Raw genomic sequence first — 23,973 nt, 5'->3', positions numbered from 1 at the left:
AGCTGCTGAAACTGAGTCTTCTTGCCTGTGGCCTGGGACACTGGCAGCATCAAACTCTCAGTGCTGCTGTGGACATTCAAGCCCCTGAGGACCATATGAAGAATTTAATAAAAGTTAGGAGCAGTGCCCATGTGGCCGCTCCTCTGATCTACCCAATAGACTTTATTATTTAAAAAAATAAAAATTGTTCTTTTTTGTTATTATTTTTTGGTGATGTTGGGCTTTTTTTTTTTAATCACTTCTGAACTGAAGGAAACTCATCAGTATGAGTGTCTCAGTGTTGATCATTTTCTACGAATTATTTCCTGGATATGGCAAACTATGTCTGCAGATCTTCCTCTATTTCATGAAAGCTTTCAATGCTATCTCCTTTCAGATCTTTTCTATTCTGTTTTATTCTCTCTGCTGGTGAAAGAGAGATCGAGGGCTTCTGCTGGCAGGTGGGGTCTGCACAAGCTGCAGCCTCTACAGAAGAGTGGTACTTCTTTTTTGTTTGTTTGTTACTCAGGGGCACTAGACCACTGAGCTATATCCCCGGCCCTATTTTGTATTTTCTTTAGAGACAGGGTCTCACTGAGTTGCTTAGTGCCTCACTTTTGCCAAGGCTAGCTTTGAACTCATGATCCTCCTACTTTAGCCTCCTGAACTGCTGGGATTACAGATGTGCACCACTGTGCCCAGCAGGGCTGCATCTCTCTCTCTCTCTCTCTCTCTCTCTCTCTCTCTCTCTCTCTCTCTCTTTTATTTTTTAAAGAGAGAGAGAATTTTAATATTTATTTTTTAGTTTTCGGCAGACACAACATCTTTGTTTGTATGTGGTGCTGAGGATCGAACCTGGGTTGCCCACATGCCAGGCGAGCGCGCTACCGCTTGAGCCACATCCCCAGGCCAGAGTCGCATCTCTTAATGGTGGGCTATGTCCTCCAGTGCTGCAGCAGACTCCAGCAGCTCACCATCAATGTCTTCTTTCAGGGTGCTTGTCTCATGAATTCAAAGAGCAAAATCCACACATCAGGATGAGTGAGCCCAAGAATAGGACTCACTGAAAAACAGAAAGAAGAGCAGAACTCTTCCAGCGCAAGAAGGCTCCCAGATTCAGGTCTGCTCTGCCCTCTGAACTGGCGCTGCTGGATGGGTAGGAGTTTTCCAGGCAGAAGAAGACAGCTTCCAGACGGTAGGATTTGCAAGATTGATGGGGAGCACGGGTACAGACAGATGGACAGGAGTACCAGGAGATGAACCCAGGGGAGAATTCAAAATTCCTAACTGTAATGAATGGAGTGAATCAAGAGTCTGGTGCACAATGCTGAGGAACTAGTATTTTACTCACTGTGGAGTTTCATGTAGAAAAATGCACAGATTTTTATATTAGATTGCGGTGAATAAGAAGTATTTGATCTCTCCAGTTTCTGGTACAGAGTTCCAGGAGCCCTTGGAGTCTCCAGAGTAATAAGAGTGTCTTTTGTATGATAATGAATGAGGGGCCCCTGGATAGCTTCCAGATGGGGGGAGATCACCAGAAAGACCAGCCAAGTTTAGAGTTGGAAGTTTAGCCTTGACCCCTGACCTCCAGAAACAGAAGAAGGCCTGGAGATGGAGTTCAGTCACCAGTGGCCAAACCTCCATTAAAACCCTAAGCCATGGGCTGGAGCCGGCGTCCAGGTTGGTGAACCCTTTCCTGTTCTGGGAGGTGGGGCTTCCAGACGGCTGGTGCCACAAACCCCCAATACTCTGTCCTGTGCCTCTCATCCATTGCGTTGCTCCTGGGTTATAATCTTTATAATAAACCAGTAAATGTAACTAAAACAATTTCCTGAGTTCTGAGTCCTTCTCACGAATGATGGAAGCTGGTGGGCAGGGGAGGTGTACTTGGGAACACCTGAATTTGCAGGCAAGTCTGAATGAAGTTCAGCGAGCCTGGGGACCTGGGACATGTGTCTGCAACGGAAAAAGTAGGTTGTGTGCTAACTCCACACAGGGTCAGGATAGGTTGAAACCGATTCAAACACTCTGTGTGTATCTTTTCTTTCTTTCTTTTTTTTTTTTTTTTTTTTTTTTTAGGAATTTAACCTTTATTTATTTGTTTGTTTTAATGTGGTGCTGAGGATTGAAGCCAGGGTCTCACCCGCACTAGGTAAGGGCTCTCCCACTGAGCCACACCCACAGCCCCATGTGTGTATCCTTGTTCAAGAAATTTTTCAGTCCCTAGAAATTTATCCCACAGAAATAATCAAACATGCAAATTTTATCTGCCAGTGGGCTCACTGAGTGCCCAAAGTACCCCAGTACCCCAAAGTAGAAGCAAGAGAAATGTCTGAGAACACTTCAATAAAGCACTGTACTCCAGATGACGTAGAAAACCGATACTAAATAGGACATTTTAGGAGAGTATTTACAGACCTGGATATATTATCACAAAACATTGTTCAGTGATAAATCAGAATGAGAAAAGCAAAAGAGGTACACTATAACCTCAATTTTATGATATGTAAGACATATTCAGTTGGAAAACACCACCTATGATTGTCACAGATCACTCAGTTTTCTTCTTTCTACTGGTCTGCATTTCCCTCAAATTTTCCAAAATAAGAAAGTACCATTTTTGTGAACAGAGAAACAAAGTATCATTTTCAAAACAAGAATTAAAGACCCCAGGGGCCGGGGATGTGGCTCAAGTGGTAGCATGCTCGCCTGGCATGCGTGCGGCCCGGGTTCGATCCTCAGCACCAGATACAAACGAAGATGTGTCTGCTGAAAACTAAAAATAAATATTAAAGAAAAAATTCTCTCTCTCTCTCTCTCTCTCTCTCTTTCTAAAAAAATAAATAAATAAAAATAAAAGACCCCAAATAAGCTGGGCTTGGGGTGCATGCCTGTAATCCCAGGGGCTCAGGAGCCTGAGGCAGGAGGATTGTGAGTTCAAAGCCAGACTCAGCAACTTAGCAAAGCCCTAGCAACTCAGAGAGACCCTGTGTCTAAATTTAAATATATATATATATATATACATATATATATATATATATGTATATATATATATATATATGGGCTGGGGATGTGACTGAATGGTTGAGTGCCCCTGGGTTCAATCCCCGCTATATATATATTTTAAAAAGCCCCCAAATAAAGATACTGACTTTCTCATATTCTCAGAGAATGATCTCTGGAGATCATTCAAAAGAAATGAACTCAGTGTTCTGAAGAGACCCCTACCCATCTGCGCACTGCCGACCAGTCCAACAGCCAAGGCTCAGATGGGTCAAAGTGTCCGTCATCAGAGGAATGCATACAGGAAGTGCATACCCAGACAATGGGAATACTACTCAGCCTTGAAAAGGAATGAAATGCTGACATGGGCCACAGCACAGGTGAACCTTGAGGACTGTGTGCTAAGTGAAATGAGCCATAATAAAAGGACAAGTGCTGTATGATTCCAATTGTGGGAGGTCTCTTGAGTGCTCAAATTCATAGGGACAGAAAGTAGAATGCAGCTGCCAGGAATGGGGGAGGGGAAGAGGTAACAAATGTCTGTTTGGGAAGATTAAAGCTGGAGGGTGTCAATGGTCACATCACCTTGTGAGCATACTTAACGTGATGACTCATACATCTAGAAGGGGTTTAAATGACACATCATGCACCTGTGCATTTGACCATGATATTTTAAAATGTTGAAGGCTATATAAGGAAGATATGGCAGGGGTGATCATGCCCTGTGCCTGAAGGGTGGCCTCTCCTCAGTGACATGGTTTTCTCCACAGTGATGTGGCTGTCCCTGGCTGCTCCCTGGAGTCCCCAGGGTCTGGACCAGCCACATGTCCCAAAGCACAGGCTTCCCAGACGCTCCCTGCCTCTGACATGGCGTCGGACCTCTCCTCTTAGTGTCTCAGGGTCTCAAGGGCAGGGAGGGCCTGACGGGGAGACCCAGCCTCCTAGCTGAAGGAGAGCCCCCACCTGGCGGCCATCCTGCAGCCCCACCAGCCACTCCTCCCAGTCCCCTGGCCAGGCACTCCATCAGGGCTCTACCGCTCTGCTGCAGTCTCCATGAGTTCTGCTCATTTTCTTGGTCATTTGCCCCTTGGCCCTCTGCTCAGCCCAGCCGCTGCCCCTTGTCTCTCCCGATTACTCAGGGCTTCTGCTGCCTCCTGGCCTCTGACCAGCGGATCTGCCACCCACCGGTAGTTCGCCTCGCACCCGCACCCGGTGGCTTTGTGGCTTAGCCCTGTGCCTGTGTGCATGGCACCTGCTCCTGAGGTGCCCAAAGCCCTCTCCCAGTCCAGCGGGTGGCTCTCTGCACATGAGTTTGCTGACCTTTCCTCTTCCAGGGTCAGCCCTAAACCCGTCCCTGCCCACAGCCCTGATCACTGTGGTGGAGACAGCCTGCTAATGTGGCTTCCCAGGACCTGCAGGGCTGTGCTTGGGAACGCTGTCACCAGGGTCCTCGTCTTCACGGCAGGGGCCTTGCCCATCTGCACTCCCCCAGCACTGGCCCTCGCAGGCATTCTTCAGTCCCCCCAACCCCTGGGCTTTCCCTGCTCTCTGGGTGCTAACCTCGCTCTCTCCTCTCACCGAGGACCAGGGACTGTGTCTGTGCAGGGTGGGGACACAGCACCTCATGCACATGGCAGAGCGGTCATTCACTCATGGCCAGCACACAGGAGACGGGGTGGGGGAGACCCCAGAGCCCCGTACTTCCCCCAGAAGACATGCTCCCCTCCCCCAGGTCCTCCTAAAGGCTCCATGACTTCCCAACAGCAGCAAGCCAAGGACCAAGCCTTTAACACACTGGCCTCGAGGACATTCCAGATCTGATCTGTGGTACGGCTGGCACTGGGTGGTGTGAGACACACGCCCACGTGATCAGGCTCCACCTGAACCAACTGCCTTCCTAGTGCCATCCTCGCCTGCTGAGTACACCCTCAGGTCTTTCTTTTTTGGGGGGCAGGGGGAAATATCAGGAATTGATTTCAGGGGCACTCCACCACGGAGCCCCATCCCCAGCCTTATTTTATATTTTATTTAGTGACAGGGTCTCACTGAGTTGCTTAGTGCCTTGATGTTACTGAGGCTGGCTTTGAACTCATGATCCCCCTGCCTCAGCCTCCTGAGCCTCTGGGATTATAGGTGTGCTACCTTCAGGTCCTTCTGTGTGGGCTTTCTGCCTCCTCTGATGGCTTGTACCCGAAGCCCTGGGGGGAAGGGTGACTATCTCACAGAGGCAAGGGCTGGCAGGGTGAGGCAGGGCTCCAGGTGAGGCAGGGCTCGGTGCTGAAGCCCTGAGGGTATGGGCTCTGCCAACACAGGCCTTAGGAGTCGCCTGCTGGTGCAGATTCTAATTTCTGAATCCTAGATGCTGAGCAGGAGGAGCCCTGGATTTGTGTCCTGACAGACTCCATGAACATGACGCTGTTCTAGCCTCAGCTGTGTTTCAGAGCCACCAGCTCCGCTGGTTTCTGACCAGCTTCTACGGGGCTCTGGAGATGTAAGCTTCGCCTTGCTGAAGCTCTCCCTAGCGAAGTAGCCTGCCCTCAGCAGCAGCTCACAGTGGGAGTGGCCAGCACTCCCAGCCTCCCCCAGGAACATCTGACACAGGGGCATGGCTCCAAGCTGCACCCCCAGCATGCCCCTGTCACCAAATATGTGAAGTTGCCTGACCTCGAAGTCACCGCATGGGGCAGAAACTCTGGGACTGACCTCATCCTTGGACTCCATTGCTCACTTGTTGGCAGGAGGACGTGGTTACTCAGGCTGAAGTGAGCAGGGGTCTGTTTGGGGGCCTCCATGCAAGCGAATTGGCACCTGCCAAGGCCCTGCGCCTGCCCACGCGCTCACCTTCACCCGGTCCATGCAGGCCTCCATCTTCAGCTGCTCCACAGCTCGCCGGGCCTGGGAGATGCTGGTGGTGCTATTGTTGGATGTGGACACGCCTTCCTTCATCCTGCCTCCCTGGAAGCAAGCACAGGGGAGGTCTGGAGGCTGCTCTCCCAGCCTCTCCGCCTCCCACTACAAACCCTCCCAGGACAGAGAGGGGAATGCTCAGGATAGCAAGGGCAAGGGGAAGCTGTGCTCTTGTGTGGAGACTTTCTCAGCCCTGGGGAGAGTGAGGACAAAGAGGTGGACCCCTGGTTAGGGCGTCACCACCAGTAAGACCTGGAAGTGTGTTGGAAGTCAGTAGTCATCACACCTGTTTGCTGGTCACTCCTCTAACAGCCCATCAGGTTGGAAGGACAGTGCTCATTTTTATTTTGTAAAAAAAAAAAAAAAAAAAAAAAAAAAAGTGCAAAAATCAGAGCAATTAAGCCAATAGCCAGAAGTTCCAGAGCCCACTGTGTGGATCCAGGACCCAGACTCTAGGCTTCGCAGGCTGGCTGAGGCTCTCCCCCTGGCTCACACGGCTCACAGGCACTTCTGAGGGGAAACTGCTTTGCTGTAGATTTTAATTTGCTGTCACTCCAAGAGGCTCACAGACCTCAGGTCGGGAGTCTGTTTCTAAATAACCCCACCCACACTCCATCCCAAGCATAGCTTTGCTGTTCTAGAGGGGGAAGAAATTCTCCTGGCCTGTCCCATAAAGATGACAGTGACTAAGACAAGACCCTGCAAAGCCAACGGTCCCACTGTGAGTGTCTGCCTGGCACAGATCAGTTACTCCGCCCATGAGAGGCAAGGATTAAGGCCTGAGCAGGGAGGACCGTCACTGCAAACAGATGCACAAGGGACACCCGCCCCTGCTGCATGGGCTGCGGCCAGGACCTGGTGGAGAGTTTTCATGGGGCCTCTGATGGGGTGCACCTGTGGCTCTGACCCAGGGAGCGCAGAGTTGGGGTGGCGCCAGGGCACTGCTTCCTTCCCTAGAGCTGCTGGTCTGACTCACGAGGCCCCGTGCTGGGGAGCTGTGGAAGAGTGGAGGCCAACACCCCTCATCAAACTCAGGCTCAGCAGTGGCCTGCCGCTGTGTGCTTGGGGGACAGTAGCACTGCTTGGAGGAAGAAGCTGGCCTTGTTGCAAGCATTATCCCCACCCTGCTCCTGAGCGAACCAGGACAGGACAGGTCACCACTCCCTTACCTGCTGAGAGGTGGCACAGTGAGAGGCCTGGACGCTGGCTGGTGGTGACAGCAGTCAGTCGTCAGCTGGAGGCTGACTCAGGGCTCCGGCCTTGGGGTCACCTGGAAGCACAACCAGAGGTATGTGTAGAGGCTCAGGAAAGCCTCCTTGCTGGGTCCCGGTGTCCCTACTGTCCTGGTCCCATGGCATCTCGCTCCCAAGCTTAGCAGCTTCCCTGTGAGTGTGGGGACTTTCAGATCAACCCTTCAGAAGACTGTGGGCTAAAGGCAGAGAGAGAGAACCCCTGAGAGGACACAGTAGATTGGGACTCCATCTGCAGGTCAAGGCCACTGGGGCCTCACCAGACGGCCCACAGCCCACCCGCCTGCCCTGTTCCTCTGCCCGTCACTCGAAGATCTAGCTCTAGCAGCTGCTGACAAGTGGAAGCAGTTCACAAGGTTTATTCTTACTATACAAATACATGTCCAGTGTGGGAAAATAAAATTGCAACAAAGAAGATAAAGACCCAGCACAATTCTATTTCCTAGAGACAATTCTGCCTATGGTGTTGGTGACTATCATTTTTATACATATTAGGAACAACTTGATTCCAGCCAGAGTGCACTTATAGCATAGAGGTGGGACAAAGTCAGGTGACTCCAAAGGTCTCCACAGAGGGACAAATGTCCTTGTTTGCCTCCCTCCTTGACAGAGCCGCTCCAGGATGGCCAACTTTAAGATGATGGGCTTGTTCCCAAGTGCCACTAGGTGCCCTGCTCAGCTGCGTTCACTCCGGGGATCTGGAGGAACTTGCCACAAAAACAAGGGACCTGGCTGGAGCCAGGGACCAGGCCGCCACTCAGGCTCCAAGCACCTGGAACTTGGGATCTGAAAACAGACAGCAGGAAGGTTTCCAAGAGCACTGTCAGCAAGTGAAAGGACTGGGGTCCTCCAACAGCCGAGGAGAGGGGACAGACTAGAGGGGGCAACCGTCGATGACGCAAAAGCCGATAACTTCCAGGAGCACAGGTGCTCCCCTGTGGGAAGTTCTCACTGCAGGTTGTGCTACAGCCAGGTGCCGCAGTCTGGCTGGGCATGAGATCACGAGCCACTCACAGCTTAGTAGATTCAAACAGCAATTCTTTATTCCTGAACTCACACCGGCCTCTACACACGTTCTGGGGAAATCCAAGTTCTGGGCCCAAATTCACGTACTCCACCAGGCTTCGAATCCCAAAAACTTTCTGAATTCCACCAGAACTCAACGGGAACTCAGGCAGCAGGATACACCCTATTCCCAGCAGGAATAACCTTAAACCTGGAACTGCCCTAAACCCAGATTGTCCTAAACCCAAGGAGCGGGATACTTCCTAAAACCTGCAGGATACACCCTAAACCTGGATCCACCCTGGTCCTTGAGCAGGGTCACCTTTCTCAAACATACATGCAATGTCACAGTGAATGTCCAAGGCAAGTCCATTTCCACGAGTCCTTCCTCTAAGCAACATGGGGTACGCTGGCAAGGAAATTTCGATGCGTCATTCCTACTTGGCAATGGCCCTCAGCATCTCCCCCCTTCTGATTAATTAAACAACAAGCAATGTGGCTTAAGGACCGTGCCTGGTAGGTTGTCCAATTCAACATATGGTTCTTACCCGTCATGGGAAAAACTGACCTCTAGGCGTCAGCCTCCTGTCTTAGGTTGATACCACTGCAATCGGATCAACCCGTCACTGACTACCGGTCCAGCATACAGCCATACTCGTGGATAGGCCTATGCACCAGTGGGGGGATGAGGTTCTTTGCCTCACCTCTGTTGGCCCCCAAATTTTAGACCATCACTAGTAGAAGGGAGGAGGATACAGAAATGCCACGACACCAAGCCAATTGACGGCTCCTTTGGAAAAATTGCGTCACTGGTGACACCATCAGCAAAGATATGCCAGCAGTACCACAATTCGCTGCACCAAACGATAGTTCACAATGCATACAAGTAATATATAGTCCAGGCAAGTTCTGCAGGCAGTTCAAAGCGGAGGAGTCTATCAATATGTCCATTTCCTCCCAAAGTAAATTGAGTCCTTGATTGAGCATTACTTGTTGAGTTATATTCATTGATGCATCCGTTTATACAGTTTACTGTGATAGCTATCATAGAAGCTGTAGTTTGGTTTTATCTTAGTCTTCACCGGCATTGGGATGGAGATAGGAATTCTGGCAATGATGCTAAAGAGACATTATCCTGAACAGAATTATTAAATATAATGAAAAGGAAAGGTGAAAGTAAACAAACAGATCTGTTAACCACCTTTAAAAACAATCCTTAAGTTAGTAAGCAAACAGATCTGTTAACCACCTTTAAAAACAATCCTTAACAGCTGTTTACCTAGATTAAATTAAACCATTTAAATCACATGAATAAAAAAAAATTCGGATCCATTTTTTCATGAGCGCTCCTCATATATGAAATATGGACATACACACATACAGACATACAACACAAAACAGAAGTGTGCACACATAACATACAACACATAAGACAATAAAGGCCTTGTAGCTTTACCTAGGTGAAATCTCCATTGCAATGCTTAAAAACTCCACAGTCAAAAAATAAAACTGATCAGAAGAACATTAACCTAGGTTTGTATGAGCTCAAAAATAAAATAGAACTTTATGATGTGGAAAAAATGCAATAATAAAATAGATATTGAAAAAAGCACCCTGGTTAATCACTGTCGCAGATGTAAGAATAGCCAAGCTGGAGTTCTGGATATCAGCTGTTATGGATTTGAGTCAAATCATCTTCTTTTTCTGTAGAAATTGCATTAGTTAATCTCTCTGGAATCCAAATCGGCTGCTGTTCTCCCTGTGGAAAAACACAAACGGAGCCCTGACTCCAGACAATCACTGGGTCAGGACCTTTCCATTGTCCTGTTAGAATATCTTTCCAAAGTACCTTAGGCTTATGTACATTTTTTGGATACATATGTCTTTCCGAAGCACTAAGTCCTGATGAATCCAAATTTAGAAAGTTTAGAGTAAAAAGGGTTATGTTAAGTTTATCTTTGGGGGATATATACCCCTTTCCAATTCCCTCTTTTTGCTTTAATAAGTATGTTTTAATAGTTTGATGAGCTCTTTCAACTATGCCTTGTCCCTGTGGATTGTATGGGATTCCTGTTATATGAGTAATACCAAATGATGAGCAAAATTGTTTAAAAGAGGTAGAAGTTGGGCTGGGGATGTGGCTCAAGCGGTAGCGCACTCGTCTGGCATGCGTGCGGCCCGGGTTCGATCCTCAGTACCACATACCAACAAAGATGTGTCCGCCGAGAACTAAAAAATAAATATTAAAAAAAAATTTCTCTCTCTCTCTCTCCCTCTATCACTCTCTCTTTAAAAAAAATAAAAATAAAAAAATAAAAGAGGTAGAAGTATAACCAGGACCATTATCTGTTTTTAACTGTTTAGGAACACCCACAGTGGCAAAATTTTGTAAGCAATGAGCTATAACATCTTTAGTTTTTTCTCCGGCATGAAGGGAGCCCATCAAAAATCTGGAAGAAGTATCAACTGTAACGTAAATATTTTAATTTTCCAAATTCTGGCAAGTGTGTGACGTCCATCTACCAAATATGGTTAGGTATCAGTCCTCTAGGATTGACTCCAAGATTAACTTGTGGTAAAAAGGTCACACAATTTTGACATTGTTTTATTATATGTCTGGCTTGTTCCTTAGTTATTTTAAAATGCTTTTGTAAAGTATTAGCATTAACATGAAACCTTTTATGAAAATTTGTAGCTTCTTCTAGAGTAGAGAAAATATGTATGTCATGTGTAGTTTTATCTGTTAAATCATTGCCCAAACTAAGGGCTCCAGGCAATCCTGTATGTGCCCTAATATGTCCTATAAAGAATGGATCTTTTCTGTCCCAGATTAGACTTTGTATAGTGGAAAACAAAGAGAAAACGGTAGAGGAAGGGGAAATACTACCAGCATCTTCAAGGGATATAATAGCATTAACTATATATTGACTATCAAAAAATAAATTAAATACAGAATCTTTGAACATCACAAAAGCTTGTAAAACTGCATTAAGCTCTACCTTTTGAGCTGATTGTTTGGGTACTAAAAATGTAAAAGTTTGATCAGGAGTAACTACTGCTCCTGTACCATTATTAGACCCATCAGTGAATATATTTGGAGCATTCATGATAGGTGTTTTTCTTGTCATTTTAGGAAAAACTACAGGATGCGAAGACCAAAAAGACAACAAAGGATTAGATGGTAAATGATTATCAAATGAAACATTAGATTTACACATGATTATTGCCCAAGTATTTAACTCATTAGCTAACTCATCAATTTGATCCATAGTATATGGAATAATAATTTTATTGGGAGAAATTCCAAACACTCCCTTTGCTGCTCTTATTCCTTTGAGTATTAATTGTCCTACAGCCTCAGGATACCTAGTAAGAATAGTGTTAGGAGAATAAGATAAATGTATCCACAATAATGGACCTTCTTGCCAAAACACTCCCATAGGAATATTTTTTGTTGGTAGTACAATAAATAATAAAGGCAAACTTATATCAATTCTATCCAGATGCATATTTTCCATATATGTTTCAATAATTTTCAATGCCTTTCTAGCTTTAGGAGTTAACATTCGGTGTGAATTTGGATCTGATGGACCTTTTAGAATATCAAATAAAGGTCCCAACTCTCCTGTTGGTATGCCTAGATAAGGCCTTATCCAATTTATGTCTCCCAATAACTTTTGAAAGTCGTTAAGTAATTTGAGTTGATCTACTCGTATTTGAATTTTTGGTGGACGGACCATGGTTGAGGATAATAGAACTCCTAAATAATTAATTGGAAAATTTAATTGTACTTTATCTATTCCTATCTCTAGATTATAATTTTTTAATAAGTTTGTAAGTGTGGCATAACATTCCAGCAATATGTTTTTTATCTTTATGTGCTAATAATACATCATCCATATAGTGAAATATTTGTAGTTCAGGATTTTGATTTCTAAGTGGCTGGATTGCTTTATTAACATAGATTTGACACATAGTTGGACTGTTAGCCATCCCTTGAGGGAGTAGTTTCCATTCATATCTCTGATCAGGACCTTCATGATTTAATGCAGGGATAGTAAATGCAAAACGTGGACTATCCTCGGGATGAATTGGAATCGAAAAAAAAAAAAAACAATCTTTAATATCTATAGCTAAAACATGCCAGGTTTTTGGTAAAGCAGACAATTGAGGAATCCCTGATTGAGCAGGTCCCATAATAACCATCTCATTATTAATGGCTCTTAAATCTTGCAATAATCTCCATTTACCAGATTTCTTTTTGATGACAAAAATGGGAGTATTATGGGGGGATACGGAAGGTTGTATATGTCCTTCCGCTAATTGTTGTTTGACCAGATCATGGGCTACTTGTATCTTTTCTTTAGTCAGGGGCCACTGAGGAACCCACACTGGTCTTTCTGATTTCCAAGTAATTTTGATTGTCTCAGTGGCCCTTTCTGAAAATCCAACCCATTTCTGTCTGTTCCTTGATCTATTTGAATTGGTGCTGCTATACCTTGTTGTTGTTCTCCTAATCTTTTTTCTTTCCTAAAACCTTGTCTAGCCCTAGTAGTGGGCGCATTAGGATTGATGTTATTTGTTAACGTCAAACCTAATTGATCTAGGACATCTCGTCCCCATAAATTTATGGGAAGATGATCCAATACATATGGCTGTATAGTTCCTTCATATCCTTCAGGATCCTTCCAATCTAATATCATTGCACTTCTATGGGGATTAGTCGCCACTCCTAGGCCTCGAAGTGTTTGAGTGGCTTGTTGTAATGGCCAATGTTTTGGCCATTCTTGACGAGATATGATGCTAAGGTCAGCACCTGTATCCAGTAGCCCATTAAACTCATGTCCTTGAATATTTAGTTTTAGCATTGGGTGAGAATCTAAATTTAAAGACAGCATAGCCCAATCTACACCTGTGGAGCCTAATCCCCTGGAACCTCTTTCTACTCTACGACTAGAGAATTTATTATGTAGGCTGGGTATTATTAACAACTGTGCTATTCTATCTCCAGGTGAAATTACTGATATACCTCTTGGAGAACTAGCTATAATTTTTATTTCACCTACATAATTGGGATCGATTACCCCAGGACTTATCATAAGTCCTTTTAATGTAGATGAACTACGTCCCAATAATAAGCCTACTGTTCCTTGGGGAAGAGGTCCTTTTACTCCTGTAGGAATGATTTGAACTCCCATATCTGGAGTTAGTACTGCTCTGGCAGAGGCGCAGATGTCCAACCCTGCGCTCTCTCGGGTTTGTCTGATGAGGGATTTAATGGACAATGTGTCCTGGGCACCACCCTGATGGTGTTGCTGGGTTCCTCCACTGCCCCGTATATTTGTGGTTGTGGGCCCCGGAGCATTGGGCCCCCCAGTCCGTTTTTTGGCAATGAAGCCTGATGCCTTTCTCCACGATATCGTGGGTAAATACCTGATCCTTGTCCGTTTTTTGATAAGGGAGTACCTTCTATGGTGGTTTGAGAATGGCATTCATTAGCCCAATGTCTCCCTCTACGGCATCGTGGGCAAATACCCGGTATTCTATTCCTTTGATTTCTAGTTTTTTTAAACCCTCCTCCTATGGGGCAACTCCTTTTAAAATGTCCTGTTTGTTCACAATTATAGCATGTTTTTGGCCTGGCATCTAAAGCCTGTTGTACTGCAGCTGCCAAGACTTGCCCTTGTTCATTAATATCTCTACATAATTTAATATATGTGTTTAAATCTTCATGTCTCCATGGTCTAATAACCTCTCTGCAGCAACGATTTGCTTGGTCATAAGCTAGTTGTTTTATTAATGGCATTGCTTGTTCTGTATCCCCAAAAATTTTGGCAGCTGTTTGAATAAGCCTATCTACAAAGTCAGCGTAAGGTTCATTAGCTCCCTGTATTACCCTAGATAATTGACCTTATAAATCTCCATGTCCTTGTAAAGTCTTCCATGCCCTAACTGCGTCTGCAGCAATTTGTGCATATATAGCAGGATCATATCGTGAATCATCCTGGTAGGCCCACTGTAATCACGACTGTCCTTAAAAGTGAAAGAGGGAAGCACAAGACTTGTGTCAGAGATGTAAAGCTGTGACACTGCTGGCCCTGAAGGAGGGGGACCCCAGGACATGAGCAGTCTCTGAAAGCTGGAAAGAGCAAGCAAAAGCATCTCTCCTGGAGCCTCCAGAAAGAGCACAGCTCTGCCACACCTTGGGGTCAGCCCCTGATGTCCCGTTTGGACTTCTGACCTCTAGAACTGTCATGGAATCAATTTGTGTTGTTTTAGGTTGTTTGGTGGTTTGTGACAGCAGCAATCCAGGGTAACAGAGGAAGCTGGCTCACGAGGTTGTCTTCTCATGCAGCGGGGGAGGAAGGGTTGTAAACCGTCCCCCTCGTAAGGTGTCCAGGGCTGGCCTCTTGCTCCTTCTCAGCCTCATCTCTGGTGCCCCCACCTTTCACCTGTCACAGGGGTGCTGGACTACTGCAGCCTCCCAACTCACTTGTGCCCTATTCTTGCCTTTCATTTCTTAGACCCACCCCATCTGGTGATGATGTCTTGCCCCTCTTGCGCATAACTGGGCACAGTTTGTTAATATTCTGTTGAGGACACTTCTGTGTATGTTCATGAGGAATATTGGTCTTTAGCTTTCTTACAATGGTTTTGTTGGGGTTTGGTATTAGAAAAATTCTGGCCTCAGAAAATCATTTGGGATATGTTTCTTTAATCTGCCAATTATTTGGAAAATTTGGATGGAATTAGAATTAGTCTCATTCTTCCTTAAATGTTTGGTAAAATTCCCCGGTGAAGTCACCTAGGACTAGAGTTTTCTTTGTAAAATGTTTCTAACTATGAATTCACTTTTGTTAGTAGAAATAGGACTATTCAATTTTCCTGTTTCTTCTTGTGATAAGTCTGATTGCTGTCTCTTCCTTGGGGCTTGTCCATTTCATCTAGCTATTGAATTCATGTAAAGTTTTTGAAAATATTCTTTTTATGTATGTAGGGTCTGTAGTGATGTTTCCTCTTTCATTCCTGATACTGATAATCTGTCTTCTCTCTTTCTTTGTCAATCTGGCTATGGGTTAAAGAACTAGCTGTAGGTTTAATTGATTTTTTAATATTGTTTGTCCTTAATTTCACTGATTTCTATTCTTATCTTTATTAGTTCCTCTCTCTCTGCTTACTTTCGGTTTAATTTTCTCTCTTTTTTTAAAGTGGAAGATGAAGTCGTTGATTTGAGACCTTTCTTCTTTTCTAAAATAGCATTTAATGGTGAAAATTTCCCCATAAGCACTGAAACTCACACATTTTGATATCAACTCAAAACATTTCTAGTTTCCTTTGTGATTTCTCCTTTGACACATGGGATGTTCAGGAGTATGTTTTCATATGTGGTTAGGTCAGAGTCTAACCTCTCTTAAGTTTTTAAAGTGCGTACAATTCCCTGCACGTACTACTCAAAGCTTTGAGTACTGATGTGGATCTTGAATGGATTCTCAAAATTTTCTTCAGCTGCTTTAGATCTAGCCTGTGCACATGCATCTCATGGGCGAGGCTGGGGCTTTTGTGGGTTCATAGAAAAAATGAGATGATCCACTTCTCCCACTCTCTCTCCCCAAGGACTCCTCCCACACTCTCCAGTTCACAAGAGCCCCTTTTCCTGTTTTCTTTGCTGGGTTTATCTTGGAGATATGGCCCAGGATGCTGCCACCACTGTGCAGTTCTGTACCTGGAGCCTGCCCTTGGGGCAAGGGTATGGGAGAAAGGAGAAAAAGGGAAAAATGACCACAAGGGCTCCCTTCCCAGGTTCTCTGGCCAGATATGAGGGTTTCTATCGATGCACTAGCTGTCTACACTACCGTTCTGCTCCTGGCCCACTCTCAGGCAACAGCACAAGAGTAAGGGGAAACAGAAGCGCTTCTCCCTTAGGGTCACTTCTCAAGTTCTGCTTCTCTTCTAAAATCCACACGCTTTTTTTTTTAAATTTCATTTAGAGACGGGGTCTCTCAGAGTTGCTCAAGGCCTTGTTAAGTTGCTGAGGCTGCAGAGGGACTGCTCCACCCAGGTCTTTCTGTGCGCCATTCCCTCTGCCAAGAATGCCCTTCCTTTCTGCTTAATGCTAGTTCCACTCTCATAATGTGGTGGGCTGTGCTGACCTCCAAATCTTCCCTGACCTCTCTCACCCTTTAAATTCAGCTCAAGAGCCACCACACGCCCTCCTGTGCATCCTTCAGTCTGTCTCACAGCCAAGCAGCAGCTGGGAAGGGAGAAGGGCCTCATCTTCCTGGATCATCACTGTATTCCTGGCTTGCAAAGGCTGATAAAGCAACGGAGTGATTGTTTCTATTTTATACCTGAATCTATCATTAAAGAGGCAGGAGGGACATCTGAAAATGGCTCTATGAAGGCTCCCTGTTTTTTTTAAATGCTGAAGGGAGAAGCCGGAGGGTCCCCTGGGCCTTTGCCAGAGGACAGCTGGAACAAACAAGTCTGAAGACCTTAGCTTCTGCTGTCCCTTGAAGGCAGCCGGGAACGTCAGATTATGTCAAATTCCATTTCACATGACATTGTTTCAACAGAAAAGCTATTTTTACAGATGGGGAAGTGACTGACAGAGAAAAATGATAGTTTTGAGTCTTCAATGTAATTTTAATTGAAGGAAGGACAAATGCTGTCACATCCCAGCTCCTAGCATCATCCAGCAAGAATGAATTTTCCATAAACGGTTTTAGGGCAAACCATCAATTTCCACATTTCTGGAGACTCAATCTTTCTTAAAAGCAGGATGATTTTATTGTGGAGCGTGCAGGTGGGTGTGTGATTTCTCATGTCACATGTTTCCCCTTAGGACTTCTGTGCTGCACGAGAACAGATTAAGGAGGCTCCTCTGTCCTCTCTGCTCTGCCACTGCTTCCTCTCCAGGTCCGTTTGCCACCTTGGTATGCATCTTGGTCATGGGTGTGGTTTTCAGACAGCTCCTGAGGGATTGGGGAGGGGGAGCTGCCAGTGAGCCTCAGCCTCAGCCTCAGCCCCTGGGGAGTGTCTGACCTCCTGCTGGCTCTCTCAAGGTTGGGTGACCACTGGCCCCAAAAGAGGTTCACGGGGGCCCTGACGCAAGCGCAGGAGCTTCCAAGCTGAAGGGAGGGACTGCCAGAAGCCCGTGAGGACCTCATGTGGCAAAGGTCCTCTGGGGCCTGGAAGAAGGATCAGCAATGCCACCTTCTGCAGACAGACCCTATGACCTACACACAGCCACAGAACAACACCCCTTCCTGGGTCTCTCCGTACCCTGGGGTAGCACTTTCTCCTCCGTCTTCCCAAACTTCTCTCGCTATCTACCTTCCCAGCCCTTGTAAGATTTTATTTTTTATATTCACAGAAAAATTGAGTGGAAAGTACAGCGGGTTCCCCAAACTTCCTGTCCCCACAAACACACAGCCTCCTCACAACCGACCTCCCGCCCTGGAGTGGTGCATTAGGGACAGTGAACCGACGTCGACAGCTTCACGACCCAAAGTGAATTCGGATTCGTCGTGGTGTTGCACATTCCCTGGGTCTGCACGGTGTGTAAGCATGGGGTCTGCCTTCACAGCGCCACACAGGGCACCCCCTGCCCTACACGTCCCAGCTCTCTACCACCTGTCCATTCTCCCTCCCACTGGTCCCTGGCACTTATCTTTTTAGTGTGTCCACAGTTTGGCCCTTTCCAGAATGTCATGCAGCCTCTGCATACCGCCTTCTTTCACTTAGCAATATGCAGTTGAGGTTCCTACGTGTCTTCGTGTTTTGATAGTAACTTTTTTTTTTTTTTGTACTGGAAATTGAACCCACTGGCACTTTACCAGTGAACTACATCCCCAGTCCTTTTTATTTGAGACTGGGTCTCACACTAACTTGCCGAGGCTGGCCTCAAACTTGCAATCCTCCTGTGTCAGCCTCCAGGCATCTGCCACTGTGCCCAGTAGTACCCTTGTTTTTAGTGCTAATGTTCCATTGTCTGGATGCACCACATTTTATTTATCTACCCACTGACCAAAGGACATCTCAGTTGCTTCCACATTTTGGCAATTATGAATAAGGTTGCCACACACACCCATGTGCAGGATTTTTGTGAAAATAAGTTCTCAACTCGTTAGGGAAATACCGATGAGTGCAATTGCCAGATCTTATGGTAAAAGGGGGTGTAGATTTGTAAGAGACTGCCAAACTGTCTTCCAAAGTGGTCACTCTGTTTTGCATTCCCACCAGCAATGAGCAAGAGTTCCTGCTCCTGTCCTGGCAGACATCTGGTGTTCCCAGCCTTCTGGATTTGGGCCACTGTAGTAAGTGCATAGCGCTATCTTGTTAACTGTTTTCATTTGCATTTCCCTAACGACACATGATGTGGTGCATCCTTGCCCGGCTGATGTGCCATCTGCTCCTCTTGAGTCAGCTGCTGCTGGCTCAGAATGTCTGCTCGTTTTGTAACAGGGCTGTTTGTTTTCTTATTGCTGAATTTTAAGAGTTCTTTGCCTATTTGGGGTGAGTCTTTCATTATACATGTCCTACAAATATGTTCTCCCTGTCTGTGGCTTTTCTTCTTGCTCATTGACCTTCCCAGCCTTTTCAAAGCTCCTGGGTAGAGTCTGAACTAAGTGGAGGCTACAAGGCACATTGAGCTCAGAACTCAGAGGCTCTCCATCCCCGGGCTCTGCGAGTGTGAGGCCGCACGATTGGAGACCTCTTAGTTTTCACCTAATCCCAGTCCTTCCATGCATGTACCTCTTCCCTGCTCCCTTGAGCTGTCTGGTGCCCACAATCACCCCGCCCAGCCCGAGCGCACGGTCTACTGAGCAAATGCTCTGCCTGGACAGGATTTTCCCCTGGCCATTGCTGCAGACAGTATTGTCATAAGACAAGCAATTCAGAACCCAAAGCTGAGGCTGTCTTCTTATGGTCAACAAAAGGAGGCACCGTGGCCACCGGCTGACCTCAGGGAAAGCTCTGGCACTGTGCACTGTGACTTTGGAGAAGCCACCAATCTTCCCAAGCTGGGTTTTCACATCTGTGGGACAGGTGCAGCTGCACCCCCAACATGGCGTGGTTCTGAAGATTAAATGAGATGGGAGCAAAGGATCTAGGAGACTGCTTGGCAGAGGAGCCTCAGGAAGTGGCAGTCTCTAACACCACAGGGGCATGCAGCACCTGGCAATGGAGATGCACACACACTTTATCCCACAATCTGGACCTTATGACTGCCTCCTTCTGGGACTCACAGGAACAGCAAGCCTTCCATGACCTTAACACCTTGAACTGGTGATGTATTAAAAACAACAACAACAACAAATTCCTTATTTGCATACACAGAATGCAAATAAGGAATTTTATGGTTTTTTTTGAGAGGCTAACCTGTACCTCCCCATTGGAAGAGGAGCTGGGTGTGGCAGGTTAAGAAACAGACACCACCCAAGAGTCTTCTAGCAGTTGTTTCCAGAAGCCTAAAACAGGGAAGCATTCGGGGTCTAGAGGGGACAATGGCTAGGACAGAAGCAGGAGGAAGAGTGAGATGCCTCAGGACCAGGGTGGTTGGGGACTGTCAGGAAGGGGTGGGGCTTTGGTGAGATCCCAGGACAAAATGGCCACTTGGGCCCTAGGCAGAAGGCAGCAGGGCAGTCTTGGGGAGAGTTCTGTGTCCCCATTCAGGGCCCAACAACACCAATAGCCACCAGCCTCCAAAGCCCATAGCAGCTGATGGTGTCTCATGGGTCACCCAGTAGACAGATGCCTCAAGGATGAAAAGGCCACCTCCAACACCTTGGTCCTGCATATGGTCCAGGGGGACCCAGAGGCAACCCCAGCCTGCCAGTCAGGCAGCTGCATGCCTTGTTAGAGTCAGAAAAATCCAACATCATCCTCTCCACACCCGAGTGTTCAGACTGAGACTCTGACCAGCCCACTCACTTTGATTGGCAGGTGCTGGACGGCGGTCCCTTTCAAGGACAGCCTCCCTACAGCCAGTGCAGCTTTGCCTGTGGGTCTCCCCTGGCCGCTGGCCAACCCCTTCACTTTGGCATCAGAGCCCTGGGTTGCCTTTGAATCTGGGGCTCCACACAACTCACCGGTCAAAGACCCCCGACCTCCACAACCACCCAGCTCTGTACCTCACTAGTGGTCATTACAGCCGCCTCTTTGATGGCTCATTTCCTTGGAAACATGTCCCCAGTCCTGGACTGCGCAGCCCCCTCTGTAATAACTCGCCTGAGCCCTGCAGGACAGAGCAGGGCCGGGAGACGGACGCGCAGCTCCTCTCTGAACTAAATCAGCACTGCTGTCTTTGGGAGTGACAAAGTGACACCTGCTTGACTTTGCACGCAGTAATCAGTAAACAGGGGAGGCTGAGGGTTTGTAGAGAGCCCTCGGGCCATTGTTTTCAAAAAAAAAAAAATAAATGGTTAAAAAGCAGTGGCTGGGATAATTCTTCGGAAATGTCAAATGCCAATTACAAGAGACTTTTAAAAACGTGGTAACAGGGGCTGGGGCTGGGACTCAGCAGTGGAGTGCTAGTCTAGCATGTGCCAGGCCCTGGGTTCGATCCTCTGCACCACATAAAAATAAATAAAATAAAGGTACAGTGTCCAACTACAACTTAAAAAAACATTAAAAAACGGGTAATAACCTTTCCTATATGCTATTCAAAATGACACCATTCCAACCCAGCTGACCCCCTGCCTGGTCTGCTCCCAGGGAGAGCACTTCCCACCTTCCTGCTCCTGCTGCTCTTCTTCCCTCAGGGGAAGAGTCTCCTCCACTTACTTCATGAACTGCTACCTCCAACCTTTCTTGAGCCCTGGCCCTAGACCTGAGCCCTGAGCCAGTCTACTCCACTTCTGGGCTTCTGATTGTCCCCACCACATGTGAGCTTGTGCCCTGCTAGGCAGACCTTCGTGTCTTCCTCCTTTCTAAGACAGCTCTTTTTAGAATGGGGGCTTGTCAGGTTCACCTTTACACCCCAGAGCACCTAGTGAAGGTGCTCACATTCCACAGGTGTTTGATTCATTGAATCGAATGGAAGAAACCAGCCTCAACTCTTTTTCTCTGCAAAGGAATACATGGGGGCAGACAGGACAGTGGCGTTGACGGAGAGGTTCAAGTGTGGCTAGCCATGACCCAATAGTTCTGCTGGAGGGGCGAAGGTTGAAATGTGTGCCTCCCCCGAAATTCACATTGCAAAGTGTGGTGTGAGGAGTTGGGCCCGTGGAAAACTGGGTGAGTCCTGTGGGTGCCACTTTCCCGAGTGGATTAGTGACCCACGAAGGGCTGAGAGGAGTAACTGGGCCTTTTCCTGCAGTCACGCAAGGACACAACTATCACTCCTGCCACATGAGGACATCTAGGTGGCACCATCTAAGGGGAACAGGTAGGTCTTCACAAGACCCTGAACTTGCCAGAGCCTTGACCCTGGACTTCCCAGCCTCCAGAACCATGAGAAATAACTTTCTGTTGTTTCTAAATTACCCAAAGCTCAAGTACTTTGTTCTAGGAGCACAAATAAACTAAGAGAAAGTAGGGAATGGGGGGTGCTTACTTCCAAATGGACTCAGCTTCCCCACCCCTAAATAAGTGTGCATTATAAAAGTATCCAAACTCCATGGGAAAATATGAAGTTAAAATCACCTCTAAGTTAATTAAATTATTTCAGTTGAGATAGTTTTTTTTGTTTATATTCTGATTTCATTCCATAAAAATATATATAGTAGCCTTAATATTATGACTCCTTCAAAAATCAATGCTTAGTGAAGAAATTTAGATTGTTTTCCAACCAGAATAAAAGGGGATAACCAGAGGTAGTAGCAACCACATCTGCAAAATTCCTCGGAATCCAGGGAGGTAAAGACAGGTTACTGTACTGACTCCTGTGTATACGTGCCAATTCAGAATATTAAATAAGTTCACTATTAAAAAACACCAAAGAACAATAGGCTGGAAGAAATTCCAAGACTGGTCAGCTTAGCGGAGCACAGTTCAGCCTCCCTGGGGCAGTGTGGCCATGTGACTGCTCAGGCCCTCTCAAGCTCTCTCCCCAGTGTGCTCCTTGTGAGGTCCGTGGACATAGGGCAGTGAGATAATGTTCATGGTGATGGTGTCCACTGGCCCTGGGGGATGGGTTCAGTGGTGATGGAGACCTCGTCCCATGGTCCCCAATCCCCGTCTCCAGAAGCCTGAGCTGGCTTTCACTCAAAGCTCTTGCAGCCATGTTGGGCCCGTGAACTTCCCTATGACCCTAAACCCCCTCTCCTGCAAGGCTCTGGCTGGTTTCTGCTGCTGGGGTCAGACACAAAGTTTTCTTAGGATGGGGCAGTTGGTAGTTGCTGCAGGAACTGGCCCTTCTACATGTCCACTTCCCCGTGTGGACCTCTCTGGCCACTGATCACTGGGTTCTCTTCCTAGGGCTCCTGGTGGAGCCATGATCTGCTGTCTGGGCAGCTGTGAGTTGGGAAACGACCCCTGGACGTCAGGCTTCAGTATGCACAGAGCAGCAGCACAGGCCATGCACTGAGGTTTTTAGGAGCATCCCTCTGATCTACTCATCTTGACTGTTATTTCTCCCATATTCTCCTGAGCAAGTGAATTGGACAATTTCCAACCTACTTCTCATTAAGGAATGTCTGGGACCCACATATACTTTGTAGAGAAGCCAACACATTGATTTATCCACCACCTGGACTATGAAACAGAATGAAACGCCTGAGGTCCCCGGGCACCTCTCCCTAACCAAGCGCCTGGCCCGCTGTCACTAGCCTGAATTTGGTGGATGAGTCCCATATGTCTGTCTTCCTTTCAAACATATGTATATATCTCTAAATAATGCATACAGTAGTCATTCCTGTTTAAAAACATTTGCATTCATATGTGCATGCTGCCATATGCTTTCCTGGGATTTATCTGTTAATTCCGATGGTGCTTCGCTGTGTGTTTTGGCCTCCACAAAACCCAATGCACACTCATGAAAGAGGCTGGTGATCTTTACGAATTCCCTCGTGAGACTGTTCAGAGAGGTCGTCAAAGCCAGCAGCTCCTGTACCGCGGGAGACCAAGCAAACCCAACTCCGTGTTGACAGCAAGAGGCAATTTCAGCTGAACCAATCAGAAGCCACAAGCTGACCTTAACGGGATTCCACTTCACCCAATCACAGCGTGCCTTGCAAATCTTCTCCTCATACCCTCAGCAGGCCATTGCCAACCCACAACCCGCTCTCTGTTCACACCCTGTGGTCTCTTCTTAGCTATGAGGACATTCCAAGCCCCAGTGGATGCCTGAAACCATGGACAGCACAGAACCCTCAATGTACACTGTGTACACGGAACCTCAGTGGACATACGTACCTGTGATGAAGTTTAGTGTGTTTATACTTGAACACAGCAGGAGATACTGCAATGGTTCATCTCATGAGGCAGTTACCAAGTGAGTTACTGTTGCGATTTAGATGTGAGGTGTCCCCCAAAAGCTCATGTGTGAGACAATGCAAGAAAGCTTTGATGAGAAGTGATCAGGTTATGAGAGGCTTAACCCAATCAGTGCATTAATCCACTTGACTGGATTAACTGGGTGGCAACTGTAGAAAGGTGGGATGTGGCTGGAGGAGATAGGTTGCTGGGGGTGTGCCTGTGGGGTTTATATTTTGTCCCTGCTGATCGAAGCTTAGTCTCTCTGCTTTCTGATTATTCATGTCCTGAGCTGCCTTCCTCTTCTGCCTTGATGTTCTGCCTCACTTGGGCACAGAGCATTGGAGCCAGCCAACCATGGACTGAGATCTCTGAAACCATGAGCTCCAAATAATCTTTCCCTCCTCTA

At 46.8% G+C, this 23,973-nt stretch overlaps 1 protein-coding gene across 1 annotated transcript in view; it reads right to left on the bottom strand.

Annotated features, from left to right (window-relative positions):
* GNG4 (G protein subunit gamma 4) overlaps positions 1-23,973 on the bottom strand; it is a gene marked incomplete at its 3' end in the record, with an annotated part of 44,474 nt that overhangs the window by 11,353 nt on the left and 9,148 nt on the right. The window contains exons 2-3 of the mRNA XM_081300349.1: positions 7,062-7,162; positions 5,827-5,940 (exon numbers count right to left, since the gene is read on the bottom strand). Of these exons, the coding sequence (XP_081156475.1) occupies positions 5,827-5,931 (105 nt within the window). The 5' untranslated portion in view covers positions 5,932-5,940; positions 7,062-7,162. The remainder of the gene's footprint in view (positions 1-5,826; positions 5,941-7,061; positions 7,163-23,973) is intronic.

Source organism: Spermophilus citellus (genome assembly GCF_964194105.1).
Source record: "Spermophilus citellus genome assembly, chromosome: 6".
Lineage (NCBI taxonomy): Eukaryota > Metazoa > Chordata > Mammalia > Rodentia > Sciuridae > Spermophilus > Spermophilus citellus.
The sequence above is the reverse complement of the archived record's forward strand: the minus strand, read 5'-3'. Positions and strand labels throughout refer to the sequence as shown.